The sequence below is a fragment of the Podarcis tiliguerta genome (genome assembly GCF_965153285.1).
Source record: "Podarcis tiliguerta genome assembly, chromosome: 10".
NCBI classification, from domain to species: Eukaryota; Metazoa; Chordata; class Lepidosauria; order Squamata; family Lacertidae; genus Podarcis; species Podarcis tiliguerta.
This window is the reverse complement of record NC_139543.1, coordinates 42,840,323-42,853,064: the sequence shown is the minus strand read 5'-3', so window position 1 is coordinate 42,853,064 and position 12,742 is coordinate 42,840,323. Positions and strand designations below refer to the sequence as shown.

Here is a 12,742-nt window from a genome sequence, read left to right as displayed (position 1 = left end):
CCTGCATTCCCACTTGGCAGCCTTTACAACAAAAACAATTTTCATGCAACACCTTTGTGGAATTCATTGCCACACTATGTGGTACATTCCAATAGTACAGCTGGGTTCAAAACTGGCAAAGAAAAACTTAGCAAGTAGGCAAATACTAAGAGGCCTAGCCATGCCAGATATGCCAGTATCCCAGCACCTGACTCCAGAAGCAAGAATGTGGGAGATAGGTTAATTGGTCTGTTTCGTTGAAATTCCACTCCAATTCTTTCTGAGAAATATTTATTTGAGAAAAATGCCTTATGAAAGAGCTCAGTTCACTTGTTATTTTATATATGCAGTGACAGATAATGAAAGTAGGTGAAAACCCAATATTCATCCCAAGTTGAGAATTCTCCTTGAGATGTAGAGATAAACAGGCCCTCAAGCATTCTCAGAAGCCATTGTTAGGTCCTAGGGTTTTCTGGAGTACTTCTGGCAGCTGCCATCATGGAAATGTTGGAAAAACAGATTCTACAGCAGTTTTCACCATTGTAGAATTACGAAAGACTTAAGCCATGATGAGAAAATTGTTCTTTCACTTTTAAAAAGTGTTATTTCACTTTCTTTTTCTTTTAAAAAGACAAGTTTTTGTCCTTACCTGTATAAGCTTGCTGCAAGTGAGCAGGCAGAGGTGTGTGAGACAGCGCTGTTGCATGCTGAGCTCCAGGCGGTAAACTCTTCAGTAAATCTGAAGTAGCGTGGATAATAAAAAACAAATACAACCACAAAAATTAAGAGCTAATTGATGCAAACAATCTACTTTGCATAAATGCACAAAGCAGCTTTACTTATTTTTGTCCAAAACATCTTCAGTAATGGTTACCAGTTCAATATGCATATGTTCTTTCAGTAAATGTAACAGATACATTCTTTAAAATGCCAAGTATGCAACCTAATTAAGGAAATATCCTGTTTGATACAACTTTTGTTTTTAATATATGCTATCCTGTGGTAGTGGAACAAGAAATATAGCTAAATAAATGTGTCAACTTAAGACTTCCCAAGAAACTAATATTAAACATTCCAAGTCTAATATCAAACAAATACTGAAATCTACATTTGGTAAATAGGAAGGGGGGAAAACTGTTTACAAAAGATGCACTTACGATATCAAAGGCAAAGCTTATTTTCGATTGTAAGCTATGGTGCTCATTTTAATCGATTTTCTGGGATGCGGAATGTTAGGGTTTTGTCCCACTTTATAAACAAAAATTTCTCAAATTCCAATTATCACAGGGCACTTCATCCAGAAAGGAAGTAAAAAATCAGTATGCACATAATGTGGAAAAACATACACATTTACACACATAATATTGAGAGTTTAAAAATTGCCATTAACAGCAACCAAAAAATAAAACCCTCACCTACAAACTGTGAAGTATTTCTAGAGATCCCTGCATTTTCCTTGCAATTACAGTGCTTATGTGAAAGGAGGCTTAAAGAAATTGGATGGGAAAAATATCTAGCCTTACTTACTCTGCGCTAGGCTGTGGTGGAAAGCCGCTGAGGTAGATCCCGAGTTGGTTGTTACTCCAGCTGTGTCTGTTCCAAAGCCAAGTAGTTCCAATGGGAACTGAAAGGGCACAGTCACAGGAACAAGGCTACCCAGCATCCCAAAAGGAGCCAATGGAGCAGATGTCACATTCTGATTGGTTACAGACAGGGGTGATGTCATGAGCGTCAAAGGTGAAGCATTTGCCAGTAATGATGCACCTGTTGTTGACTGTATAGAGACAAGTGTTACTTTTAAATCTGTTTTACAGCTTTTCTGGGACACACCCAAGAAAATAAGGTTAATTATATAAATATCTGAAGTTTTACTACCTAAACAAGGGTCATGCTTTTCTACACATTGCCTATGTGGCTTCTGGTACAACTTTATAAAATATTCAGGTAGCAGTGAGTGCTGTGTTCCCTTTTTGTCTTGCCATTAGTGTAAGTTACTGTTTCAACAATTAATAGTTTTAAATGGGAAAGTTTTATAATGCTTCAACCATTCCCTCAGCTTCTCTTTCCCACAGCATTGCATCCGTTGCACTTACATTTAAAATTCAAGATTTTGTAACAGTGTTACTGAAGACATAAATTATTTCATAGCACAATTTAATGTATGCTTACTTGGAAGTAAGTCCCAAGGAGTTCAAGGGGGCTTATCCCAGTAAGTGTACTCAGGATTGCAGTACCAGTTTAGGGAACAAAGCAGCTATATAACCAAGAAACCCTAGTACAAGAAGGGAAGGATTTTTGCAGTTATCATAATTTATTATATGTATTACCATTCTAACATGTTCACTTCATCCTGAACATAGAAATATAGGAAGAACAGACAAGAATCAAATGCAGCAATCTTTGAGTGTGTGCTAAAATTATGGCAAGAGAATACTGGATGGGGTTTGGATGAGTTGGCCCAATCTGCCAGGCTATGCCAGGCTCTGCAACTGTTGAGCTACCAGCTTCGCACAATAAACTATGGGTCAGTGGAAGATAGTGCTGCAGTATGCTGCTGGTAATAGCCAGCGGCTGCAATCTCCTCAGGAACCCTCACACATTTGTGACTTTTTTTGGCTTAGCATTATGTGCAAGCCAGCTGTGTGTCAATAAACGGATGCTCTAGAAACTAACACAGTAAATGCTGAAAAGGACTACATAAAATGGTATGAATGTATGAAGTTCAGAAAGCTCTTGGAAGATTTGATACACAAAGAAGGAAATGTAGAAGCAGAAAATATTACGGTGAAAGCCGAGTTAGGCTTTTAGATGAAGGACCGCAGGTAAGAAGGCTTACAGTATAGCTACATTGGCTGTAGGTCCTACCGTTGGATGAAAGGGAGGCTGACAAGCATAGTATTAGCTGCTTTTTCTGCCCAAGGCCCCTCATTAAGAAAGTGGTAGCAGACATGGAGTCTGAAGCAGTTATATAGAAGAACGGACCAAATAAATATTAATTTTGGGAACAGTTGCTTTTATAAGCAATGCTTTACTTTAAGTAATGCTACATTTAAGGAAATAAAAATGATTGCTGCTTAAATTATGGCAGGATACAACAGAAGAGTAATAAAACATCAGACAAGCACCATTGATTAAAATTGTTCAGACTGACAATATGGACTAACTCGTGTGTGTTTAACTCATGAGATGGTGAGGCCTATTCCATATAGGAAATTATAGACTAGAATGAATATTAGAAGATAGAACTTGCAACAAACATCACAGAAAAACACTGTAGCACCAGAATTGCTTTGGCTTGCTTACCTGGGTTATGTTCAAGTCTAAAGTAATATAGAAATTTAAAATAACACTTTTATAACAAAAAGATAGAAGATGTTGATTAAAATAAGAAAACAGAGAGGGGAGTGAAAAATGAAAAAGAGTTTCTCACATGAAACTGCTTTTTCCATGTAATGTGAATTAGTCTTGAATCAAATCTCAACATGCTACTGTAAATATGCTGAAGTTTGCTCCCACTGTGTATTGTGCTAAACAAATGTGTCGTTTATGCCAAGAGTGACTAGGGTTTTCCCCACCTACTTCAAATATAATAAATTCTCACTTATTCTATACTGTGAATCACATAAGGGATATGTGGGATGCAAATCACATATATACCTCTATCTCACATCACTTGCTGCCACTGGCAGGGCAGAGAAATGCACAAAATAATCACACCGCAAAATGGGGTGAGCACTGTACTGAGTAAAAGCCAACATAGGCTGCTGTTTTCAGTGTCACACAATGTGCAGTTCCACCCTTAGGGCGCAAATTGTCTCTTTTGAACTTTAGAGCTTCATACCCTCTCATCAGTGTGAAGGTGTCTATTTACATTTAGGATGTAATCCTACACATGCTAAGTTAAAGAGTTAGTTCCACTGAACTCAATGAGGCTTACTTCTTAATAGACATGTAGAGAATTGCACTATTAGTGTAATTACATTTATAAGGAAGGATAAATAGCCCAAAATAGAATACACATGTTATGCCTATAATGAGCTTTCACATTCAACACATACCTGCACACTGGCTGGTATAACTGTAGACCCTGAGGCAGAAGATGGTCTGTGTGGAGTTGACAATTGTTTAGTAGCACCCTGTGTTCCACTTCCTGCTGCCCCAGAGATACTAGTCCTATTAGCTCCACTTGAATTAAGATTGCTGCCTCTGTTGACAGGTACATTCATTCCAACTCCACTTAAATTGCTTTTGCCAACAGTTCCAGAGGCAGAAGAGTTGGACAATTTTGAAGGAGCCTGAGGGTTCTTTGCTGGTTGAAGGCCTGAGGTGCGGTTAGAGGACAGCAAATTAATTGTAGGAGACTGCCTGCTGACATTTGCTCCACTGGGCTGTTTGTGAAGGGAATTGTTGCTGCTAGAGTGACTACTCTGGGATACTAGTGCACTTGAACTGGAAGAACTGGAAGATGATACAGGCTTGGGTGTTGAAGTGGACCTTGATGAGGATAGTTTAGGTGACACAATAGGTTTGGGTGTTACAGAAGGCTTGGGTGCTGTGGGCTTAGGAGAGGCAGCAGGTTTGGGGGAAGGAACCATGGAGAAAGGAGGCTTGAAACCCTGGGCAGAAACTTGTGATACCATGGTCTTGGCTAAATAGTTACTAGAGGTAGAGGTGCTGGATGCTGTCCGAGACACAAGTGGGTGAGCCATCTGGGAACTACTCCCAGACGTGGTGCTAGTCAAAGGAAGGCGGTATGTTACTGGTTTATCTGATGTCTTGGTAATTGGGGACGAACAAGAGAGTTTAGGGTTGCTACTTAGTTTCACCACAGGATTGGTGTGAGATTTACTAATAGTTGCTTGTAGAGGAGACACATATTTTTGTTGGGCAGCTGACTGCTGGTGAACCTTTGTTATTTGTAATGCTGAAGAGCCACAACCGTGGGCTTCTGAAGAGGATACAAGGACAGACGTATCCTTTGGTCTCTGAGAAGCAGAGGAAGCTGTGGCTTGGATCTTACAGGAGGAAGAAATGTGGGCCTGTGAAGAGGAAGCAGCTTGAATCTGGCTTGACCTCTGTAATCCTTGTTGCAGAAGCTTGGCTGGCAAGGGCTCCAAGGAAACCTTGGGATTCTGAATTGAAGACCCAGCAATAAGGCCTGAAGAGATACCAGTCTGAAGTAAATCCTGGGATTTCTTTGGTCCTGGTCCTGTGTGCCCAGCTATAAGACTTGAAGAATGTGGTGTTTGAACAGTCTCTACCTTTTTTGAAGATGACAGAGGTAACTTGCTCATTATACTTGCTAACTTCTCTTCTCTCAGCCCAGGCCGAGGTCTTGAAGTTGGTGTCTCTACAGAGGGCACAACAGGAGAACTCTTGGCTCCATTGTTAATAACAGCCAGAACATCAGAAATGGATTCCAATGATGGTGGATTGAAGGAGAGATCTTCATCCAGTGAATCATCTAGGCAGATGGTCTCCGGAGTAGGATTACAGCTAGAACTGGCCAGGGCAGTGACAGGTGTGCTGGTACTTGAAGCAGGAACACAAGCTGAAGTAAAAGGGGTACAGACTCTTTGTTCCTTCTTTGGACTAGAATCCTAGTGTGAAGAAATAATGAAAATTAAAATATCATTCTGCAAGTAAGAAGGAAGAAATTTCAAAGAATGCTTGTGTCTTGCCTGTTTGTAATCATGCATGGTTCCATTACTGTAGTTTATTTGATGCCAGATTGCAAAAACAAGTATACTTGCTTATCAGTTTTATTTTTTTAAGCCCTGCAGGGTGTAGTTATTTAAAAGAAAACCTAAAGCTACTACTGAATCTGTTAAAAAGAGAGATTACTCCCATATGAGGCCACTAAGCCCTGCTACAGGTGCTCTGTTCTAAATACCTTCTGTCCAAGAAATAAATTTGTTTAGGACATGCTGTGATGTTTCTCACTTTTGGAACTCAGTCCACAAGAAAGCATGCATGAACCATAAATTGTGTTATTTTAAAAATATAATTAATTCCGTTTTTGACTTGATCAGGTTGGATTAAATGGCTTTATTTTAAATTTTACTAGTATATATTGTGGTCCATTTTCCATTGTAATTTAACTGTTTTTATATTGTTCTCTACCTTGAGTTTCCATTACAAAGTATGGCAGGGTATAAAATTGAGACTCAAGAAAAAATGTGATAATAGTAGACATATGGGGACAGCTCAGTCGGTACAACATGAGACTCAATATGGGTCTGCTCCATATCCTAAGTGAACATGGGGCTGTCATTTTAAATATATATAGGGCTTGAGGGATGACTAAAGGTTCCCACTATTCTTATTTCCACAATCAATTTTCTGATATCTCTTTTCCACCGACCAGGAATGGACATCAAAAGGAAGTCTGACTTTCAGGATAGTGTCTGTGGAAGGAGTTGCAGGGGGAAAACAGTTATGGGGACATAGCTTAGTATCCCGTGTGTGCTAAACACTTTATCTTTGGTATCACTGGGATAGGCCCACCTTAAAAATACTGTATAGATCTGTCTCCCATCACATGACTTTGAGTGCTAGACAACAAATCCCTTTTAAAGGTCATACCAATTAATAGTTAATAAAAGACTTCATGACACTAATTTCTAGAATGCTCATAATACAACATGATGCAATCTCTTTTTTATTGCAGAAGAAAACCAATATTATTAACTGAATCAATTACCATTAAGATGCATGAACTATAGTGTGTCACCAAAAAGTAATATTGCTTAAATATATTTCCTCCCCTAATTTTGACTCAGCTTCTGGGCTGCAACGAAAACACTATGTAATATTATCCAGTTTTGCATCAGTAAAAATATCAAGAGGAGCCTCAGATGCACATTTTCAAGTGGAAGTACATTGAATCTTCCAGATATCACACAAATTCTACAAGCTCTGGAAGGAATTATATACCTTAAAATTATTGCCCGTGGAGCAATCAACTCTGCAGCAAGCTTTTCATGAAGACCGCACTGCTCAGCAATTTTTTCATTTGCTGACAAAAAGGGGATCTGGGTAGCCCTGGGCTATCTTTCAGTCTAACGAATCTCAGAAGATTCAGGTAGGGAGCCGTGCTGGTCTGAAACAGTTGAAATAAATAAAAAAATGTCCAGTAGCACCTTAGAGACCAACTAAGTTTGTTCTGGGTATAAGCTTTCGTGTGCATGTACACATGGTATCTGAAGAAGTGTGCATGCGCACGAAAGCTTATACCTAGAACAAACTTAGTTGGTCTCTAAGGTACTACTGGACAATTTTTAATTTTTTTAATGTATCTCAGAAGATTGGTGTAAAGGTAGCACGCCATGTATATTGCCTTGAGATCCTTGATGAAAGCATGCAATACAAAGGTGAGAAATAAAAAGCCAGATGGGTGGATTAAGTGCTAAAGTTTCAGATCTGTGAAACTTTACATCTTGCTGAATTTTTATTACTATCTATTTCTTCAGTTTGACTTATTACTTACCTTTGCTTTGGGTTTAGGTGCCAGAATCACCTTCTTCTTTGCCCTAGTGAGCACAAATTTATAGTTAGAGGGCAATCTATGATTTTTAATTAGAAGTGTCAGAGCCCTATGAAAGGCCTTAAATCTGTTGGCCATAAACACAAGGCTGGCTAGGTATGGGCAGACACGTTCAAAGAGAAAAAAGTGGAAACACAACTTAATTGAAACCTAGGGGAGATTTTGCAAATATGCATGCACCCAGGATTTTGACTATAATTTGCTTCTGAGAAGGTGGCTCCACAAAATCCATTTGTTGATCTTTAAACTCACCAACTTACTGAACTTTGAGGTTCATGTTGTGTGGACACCATTAGAGAAAGAAACAGAAAATAGTCTCATATCCACATGAAGCACAACTATGCCAAGTCTAAATTTTGGTCCTCCTCTTGAGACAGTTCATTTAACAACTGTATTTTGAATACAAGCTGACCCCCTACTGGAGTACTGAGTTTTCATAATGAAAATGGTGAACATTTGTAAATGTGCATATTTGTAATTACTAGCACTCTGTCCTGGATCTGAGGCCTGAGCCAAATCAGTCATATTGAGAGGGCCTCAGACTAGTCAGGTACATATAGCCACAGGTTGCTGTGAGTTGTGTTGAACTGGCCCAGAGATCCATGACTGTCAGGGGGCAGGGTATCAGGCAGTAGGGAGGAACAAGCAGGGCAGAAAAACCATACAAGGAGGCAGAGACCTCTCTGATAAGTGGCTGCGTCTTCCTAGGGGAAGGTAGGCCTGATGCTGCAGCTCTCCTTCCTGCCTGACAACCTGCAGGATCAATGCCTCCGCTGAACTTCACAAGCAGGAAAGCCATTTACAAAGCAGTCCCACAAAGGATTGGTCCTGTTAGCTAGGGATCATGGGAGTTGTAGGCCAAAACATCTGGAGGGCCGCAGGTTGGGGTGCCTGATCTACATCAATAATTTCAAACATCATCTTTCTCACAAACGCCTCCTTCCACTTTCAACATTTCATCGCAATAATATCCAGTTAATTCTGTGATGTCAATCTGGTAAATGTATGACTTGTAGATTAAAATCTAGAATTATACAGGCAACATTTGACTAGTTCCAGAGGGATTTCCCCTTGGCATACTGAAGCACACTATCATACAATGTATTTCACCAGTAATTTGAACTACACAAAATACACGGGTTCAAACTTTATTCTAACAAGCCTCCCATCCCCGGGCCTCAGACAAGCACTTTATGGGTCTGCAAACAATAGTATGAAAAGCTAAATAAATGAATATAGAAGAGTATATATATATATATATATATATATATATATATATATATATATATGCTTATGTTACACTCACGGAGCAGATGTAAGATGATTATGAACACTTCGACTCTCTTTAAAGAGCATCCTATAAAGAGAAAGGGAGAGCAAAGAATTCCACATTATCAAATATCAACAATTTCTCCAGAATTAAATGATTCACCATATGCCATGCTATGAACTTACCAGTTTATTTAAACAGTTATTTGATGCAAGATGATGTAATCAGGTTAAAATATGCACAGTAGTTTTTAATAGAGATAATAGCTACACTAGAAGAATACTGCTTACGAAATGTTGTTGTCTTCAGTAAGACTGATGAAATATTATTAATATGTTTCGATCAAACATGGTTTGTTAATCACTCCCTGACATTCAAATGTCTACACAGCTCCCTCAGGTGAGATATAAGTGAAGAGATGCAAGGACAAAAATAACTCAAAATCTACTGCAGGCGTTCCCAACCTTTTTTGCTCTGGGGGCACATTTGGCAATCTGAGAAACTGCTGTGGGTACCACCCCAGAATGATCGCTGTGGGGGATTGCCAATAACTTGCTCTAGAAACAGAGTACAGTGGTACCTCAGTTTACAAGCTTAATCCATTCCAGAAGTCCGTTCTTAAACCGAAACTGTTCTTAAACCGAGGCATGCTTTCCCTAATGAGGCCTCCCGCTGCCGGTGCCCTTCCACTGTTCAGCTTCCGTTTTTAGACAAGAACTTCAAAGTTTTAGGTATAGAAGACTAAGCAGAACGTTGCTCAAAATCGTTTTCTATAGTGTTGGCTGTTCAAATCTGAACATCAAGGAAACGGCCTCATAAACACTATGCATTGATATGCACCCAGTGACACTGCAGAACCTAGTAGATATTAAGAAAATAGAGCTTAGATGGTTCTGTCCTTTCCTATCAGGCTAGTCCTAAGAAGTGGTGGGGGGAGATTGTTCAGTTTCACTATGAGACTTTGCTGCAGCATTCCCCTGCATCTTGTTTAACATATACCTGAGGAAGTTTGTGTGGAGATTTGACATAAGGTGTCACTACTATCTTCATATACACTCACTCACTCTCTCGACATATGTTTTCAACTTATTCAGGCCTTACAATCTTGCCCCATTTCAGTAGCTTGGTGTAATCAAGTGTCAGATGAACTAAAGGAAAGCTGTGACTGCATTCAAACAAAACTTTTGGTAACATTTGGGAAAATGTTGACAAACAGCAATAAAATCCACACAATCTTTTTATAAGTTGCTTTGGATATATGTATTTTGCAAAAGTAAGGTATAATATTTTAAATAACTGTTTCATGCTTTCGACTTAGGTTTTAGGGTATTCTTAGATACACTGCCATGCCTTGAATTCCAAGCTACAATGGTGGCTAATGCTACTTTTGCTCAATGAGATAGGCCTAACTAAAACTGCTTCTTCATCTGAATTACAGTATATAAAATCAGCCAAGTATACTCTGTTGATTCATTCATCTATGTACCTTGTATGGAAAAGGGCATGCAGAATGGATGGTGCCTATAACTGAACTTCCCTTTACCTTTGACACTCAAAGCCCTAGACTATTTCAAGACTTCTTCATTGGGGTTGACTTTTTGTAGATGAAGCTAAGCTTTTAACGGTGTGATTTTTTCAAATATTAAGGATCTTAAGGATGTGGGGCATGAGAAAACTTGATACTGTAGTTTACATGCTTAAATTCTGAATTCCACTTAATAAGTCATTCTTCAAATCTAATCAGGTACCATACCTAGCTTGCATCCAGCCTTTCGGCCAAAGTGGCTTCACCTCAGTCTCCATAAAGGCCTTGAGGTAATCTTCTACAGATTGGCTTTTATTTGGCTCTAGCTCATAACATCCCAGTTTTATCTTGATAAGGTTACACAGCAATGACCTGTTGAAAGAAACCCGACAGCCTCAAGCACAACTGCTTTACCATTAACATGTCAAAAGTAATCTGTGTACACCTATCCTAGAACCTCACAAACCTCCTCCCCCCCAACAGGATTTACTAGACTTGTTGTAGATCCACTCCCCCTGCCTTTTCTGCTATACCTTTTAGGCAAGCTACACTGTGCATCCTATTCTACATTATATAACAGTTTAGTTTTCTTTCTTTTTGTTACAGCTATATCCTTGTTTCCATAACTCACAATTCACACAACCCAGGTTATCAAAGAACTCTGCAGTCAGTTATTCCAAATGCGACACTGTCCACACTTAATATATTTAATATACATATATTAAGCAAAACTGCTTTTGGATACCCTTGCCATGGAATCAGATTTAAGAAATGTGGACAAACAAGCAACATAATACCATACCTCACTGTCTCATCCCAGCGGAATTTCTTTCTTGGACCTGCAACCCTTTTTCCTGGCTTCTCATCCTCCTCCTCCTCAGAAGCATTCTTGTCTCGCTCATCTTCTGCTTGCATTCTAGAACAAAAGAGCAATTATGTTTCTGGCAACGATATACCTTTGGACTTATTTCTGCAACATTATTTTTCAGAAAAAGTTGCTTGCTATTATCCGATATTTGAATGGCCATCTGTACAGTCCCATGTATGGGTCCTCTCCCTGTGCAAAGCAAGCCTGATGAACACCCTAGAGCTCTAGCCATTTAAAAGGAAAATTAATTATATTTGCATGCTTTGGGCGGCAAGGTGAGCACCTTCTCCCTGAGTTCTTTCGCAACCACTGTGAAAATTACCAATTGAAAGGCGTGAGAGTCACATGCAGCAAGGAAAAGTTTTTGTGTGCAACCGTACAAATGATCATATGAAGAGCAATAGTTGCAGACAAGCAATCTGCTTTCCTATATGGTCTTGGGGCAGTCCCAGATAGGGGTGACCGGCTAGCTGACACACCCTTGGGATGGATGATGTGTCCTCAAGCAAATAAGGACTACAAGATTGCTCAGCCAAAAGCTGTATCTTCCCAGTGCACACACATTCAGAGCATGATGTTTTAAACACAGAAGGCGTCAACCATAAAAAAGAAGGCGTCAACCATGATAGAAAAGAAAGGGGAAAAAATCCTCTTGACAACATGTTGAAGGTGACAATGCTTCTAGTGCAATGGCTCTTAACACCAGCCATAAACAGTATATTTACTAGCTTGTAGTAGCGGAACCATGGAAATGGTTGGTTTAAAATAGTGGCTAGCGGTCATTTCCTCTCACAAGGAGGCCCTAACTAGGATACAGCATCCTTGTTTAGTGAACTTCAGGGAATGCAGGCAAAAGTGCCTTTCTAAGGTCACGGTAAGTATTTTCCGTAGGAGTACCACAGGCATGCAAGAAATGCAGAAAGAAAAACGCATTAGCAACTATAAAGTGAGACAATAAAAGAAACAAAAAAATAGGGAACTAAGTTCTGTCATGGAGAAACTTTGCTTAGCTGCTACAAACTCAGTCAGAAGAGAGCTGAGTGGGAAAGCATTTGTTCTAAATCTGAAAATGTGTAAATCTACAAAATTTCCTTTAAGAGCAGGGGATATATGCACCAACTCCCTTATAACAGCTCTAGAAAGTTCACAAAATTTATGCTTTGCACAGGTGAGGAATCCATATGTGGGACTATCAGAGGACATAAGGAGCTTCAGCTTCTAATTATACATACAATTGTGTGACTATCATGCTCCCTGCAACACAATAACCATAGTTCCAAGTTCATTACATTATTGCAAATTCTTCCTACACTGTTATTGGGAGTGTAACAGATTCCCAAGGGCACTTGTTGTATTTTAGATGAGATATACAGTATTTATAGTTTTGCTGTTTGCTTTATATTCTGCTATTATTTATTTGTAAACAGTTTGGGTAGTAAGTGATATATAAATTTAAGAAATAACATAAATAAGTAAGTACTTACCTTGGCTACTCCATACCAATATATTTTCCCATAGTAAAGAATGTGGCCCAGGAGATTGCTAGTGCTCCCT

The 12,742-nt window shown here is 39.2% G+C and overlaps 1 protein-coding gene across 2 annotated transcripts in view; it reads right to left on the bottom strand.

Moving 5' to 3' along the window:
- The window catches only part of UBN2 (ubinuclein 2), a 42,714-nt gene that overhangs the window by 8,681 nt on the left and 21,291 nt on the right, over positions 1 to 12,742 (bottom strand). Inside the window, exons 10-16 of one of the 2 annotated variants that reach the window (XM_083400278.1) lie at positions 11,123 to 11,236; positions 10,549 to 10,692; positions 8,832 to 8,882; positions 7,469 to 7,511; positions 4,038 to 5,579; positions 1,507 to 1,753; positions 629 to 718 (exon numbers count right to left, since the gene is read on the bottom strand). In XM_083400278.1, the coding sequence (XP_083256404.1) occupies positions 629 to 718; positions 1,507 to 1,753; positions 4,038 to 5,579; positions 7,469 to 7,511; positions 8,832 to 8,882; positions 10,549 to 10,692; positions 11,123 to 11,236 (2,231 nt within the window). The remainder of the gene's footprint in view (positions 1 to 628; positions 719 to 1,506; positions 1,754 to 4,037; positions 5,580 to 7,468; positions 7,512 to 8,831; positions 8,883 to 10,548; positions 10,693 to 11,122; positions 11,237 to 12,742) is intronic. The other variant, XR_014502305.1, reaches the window with a different exon arrangement.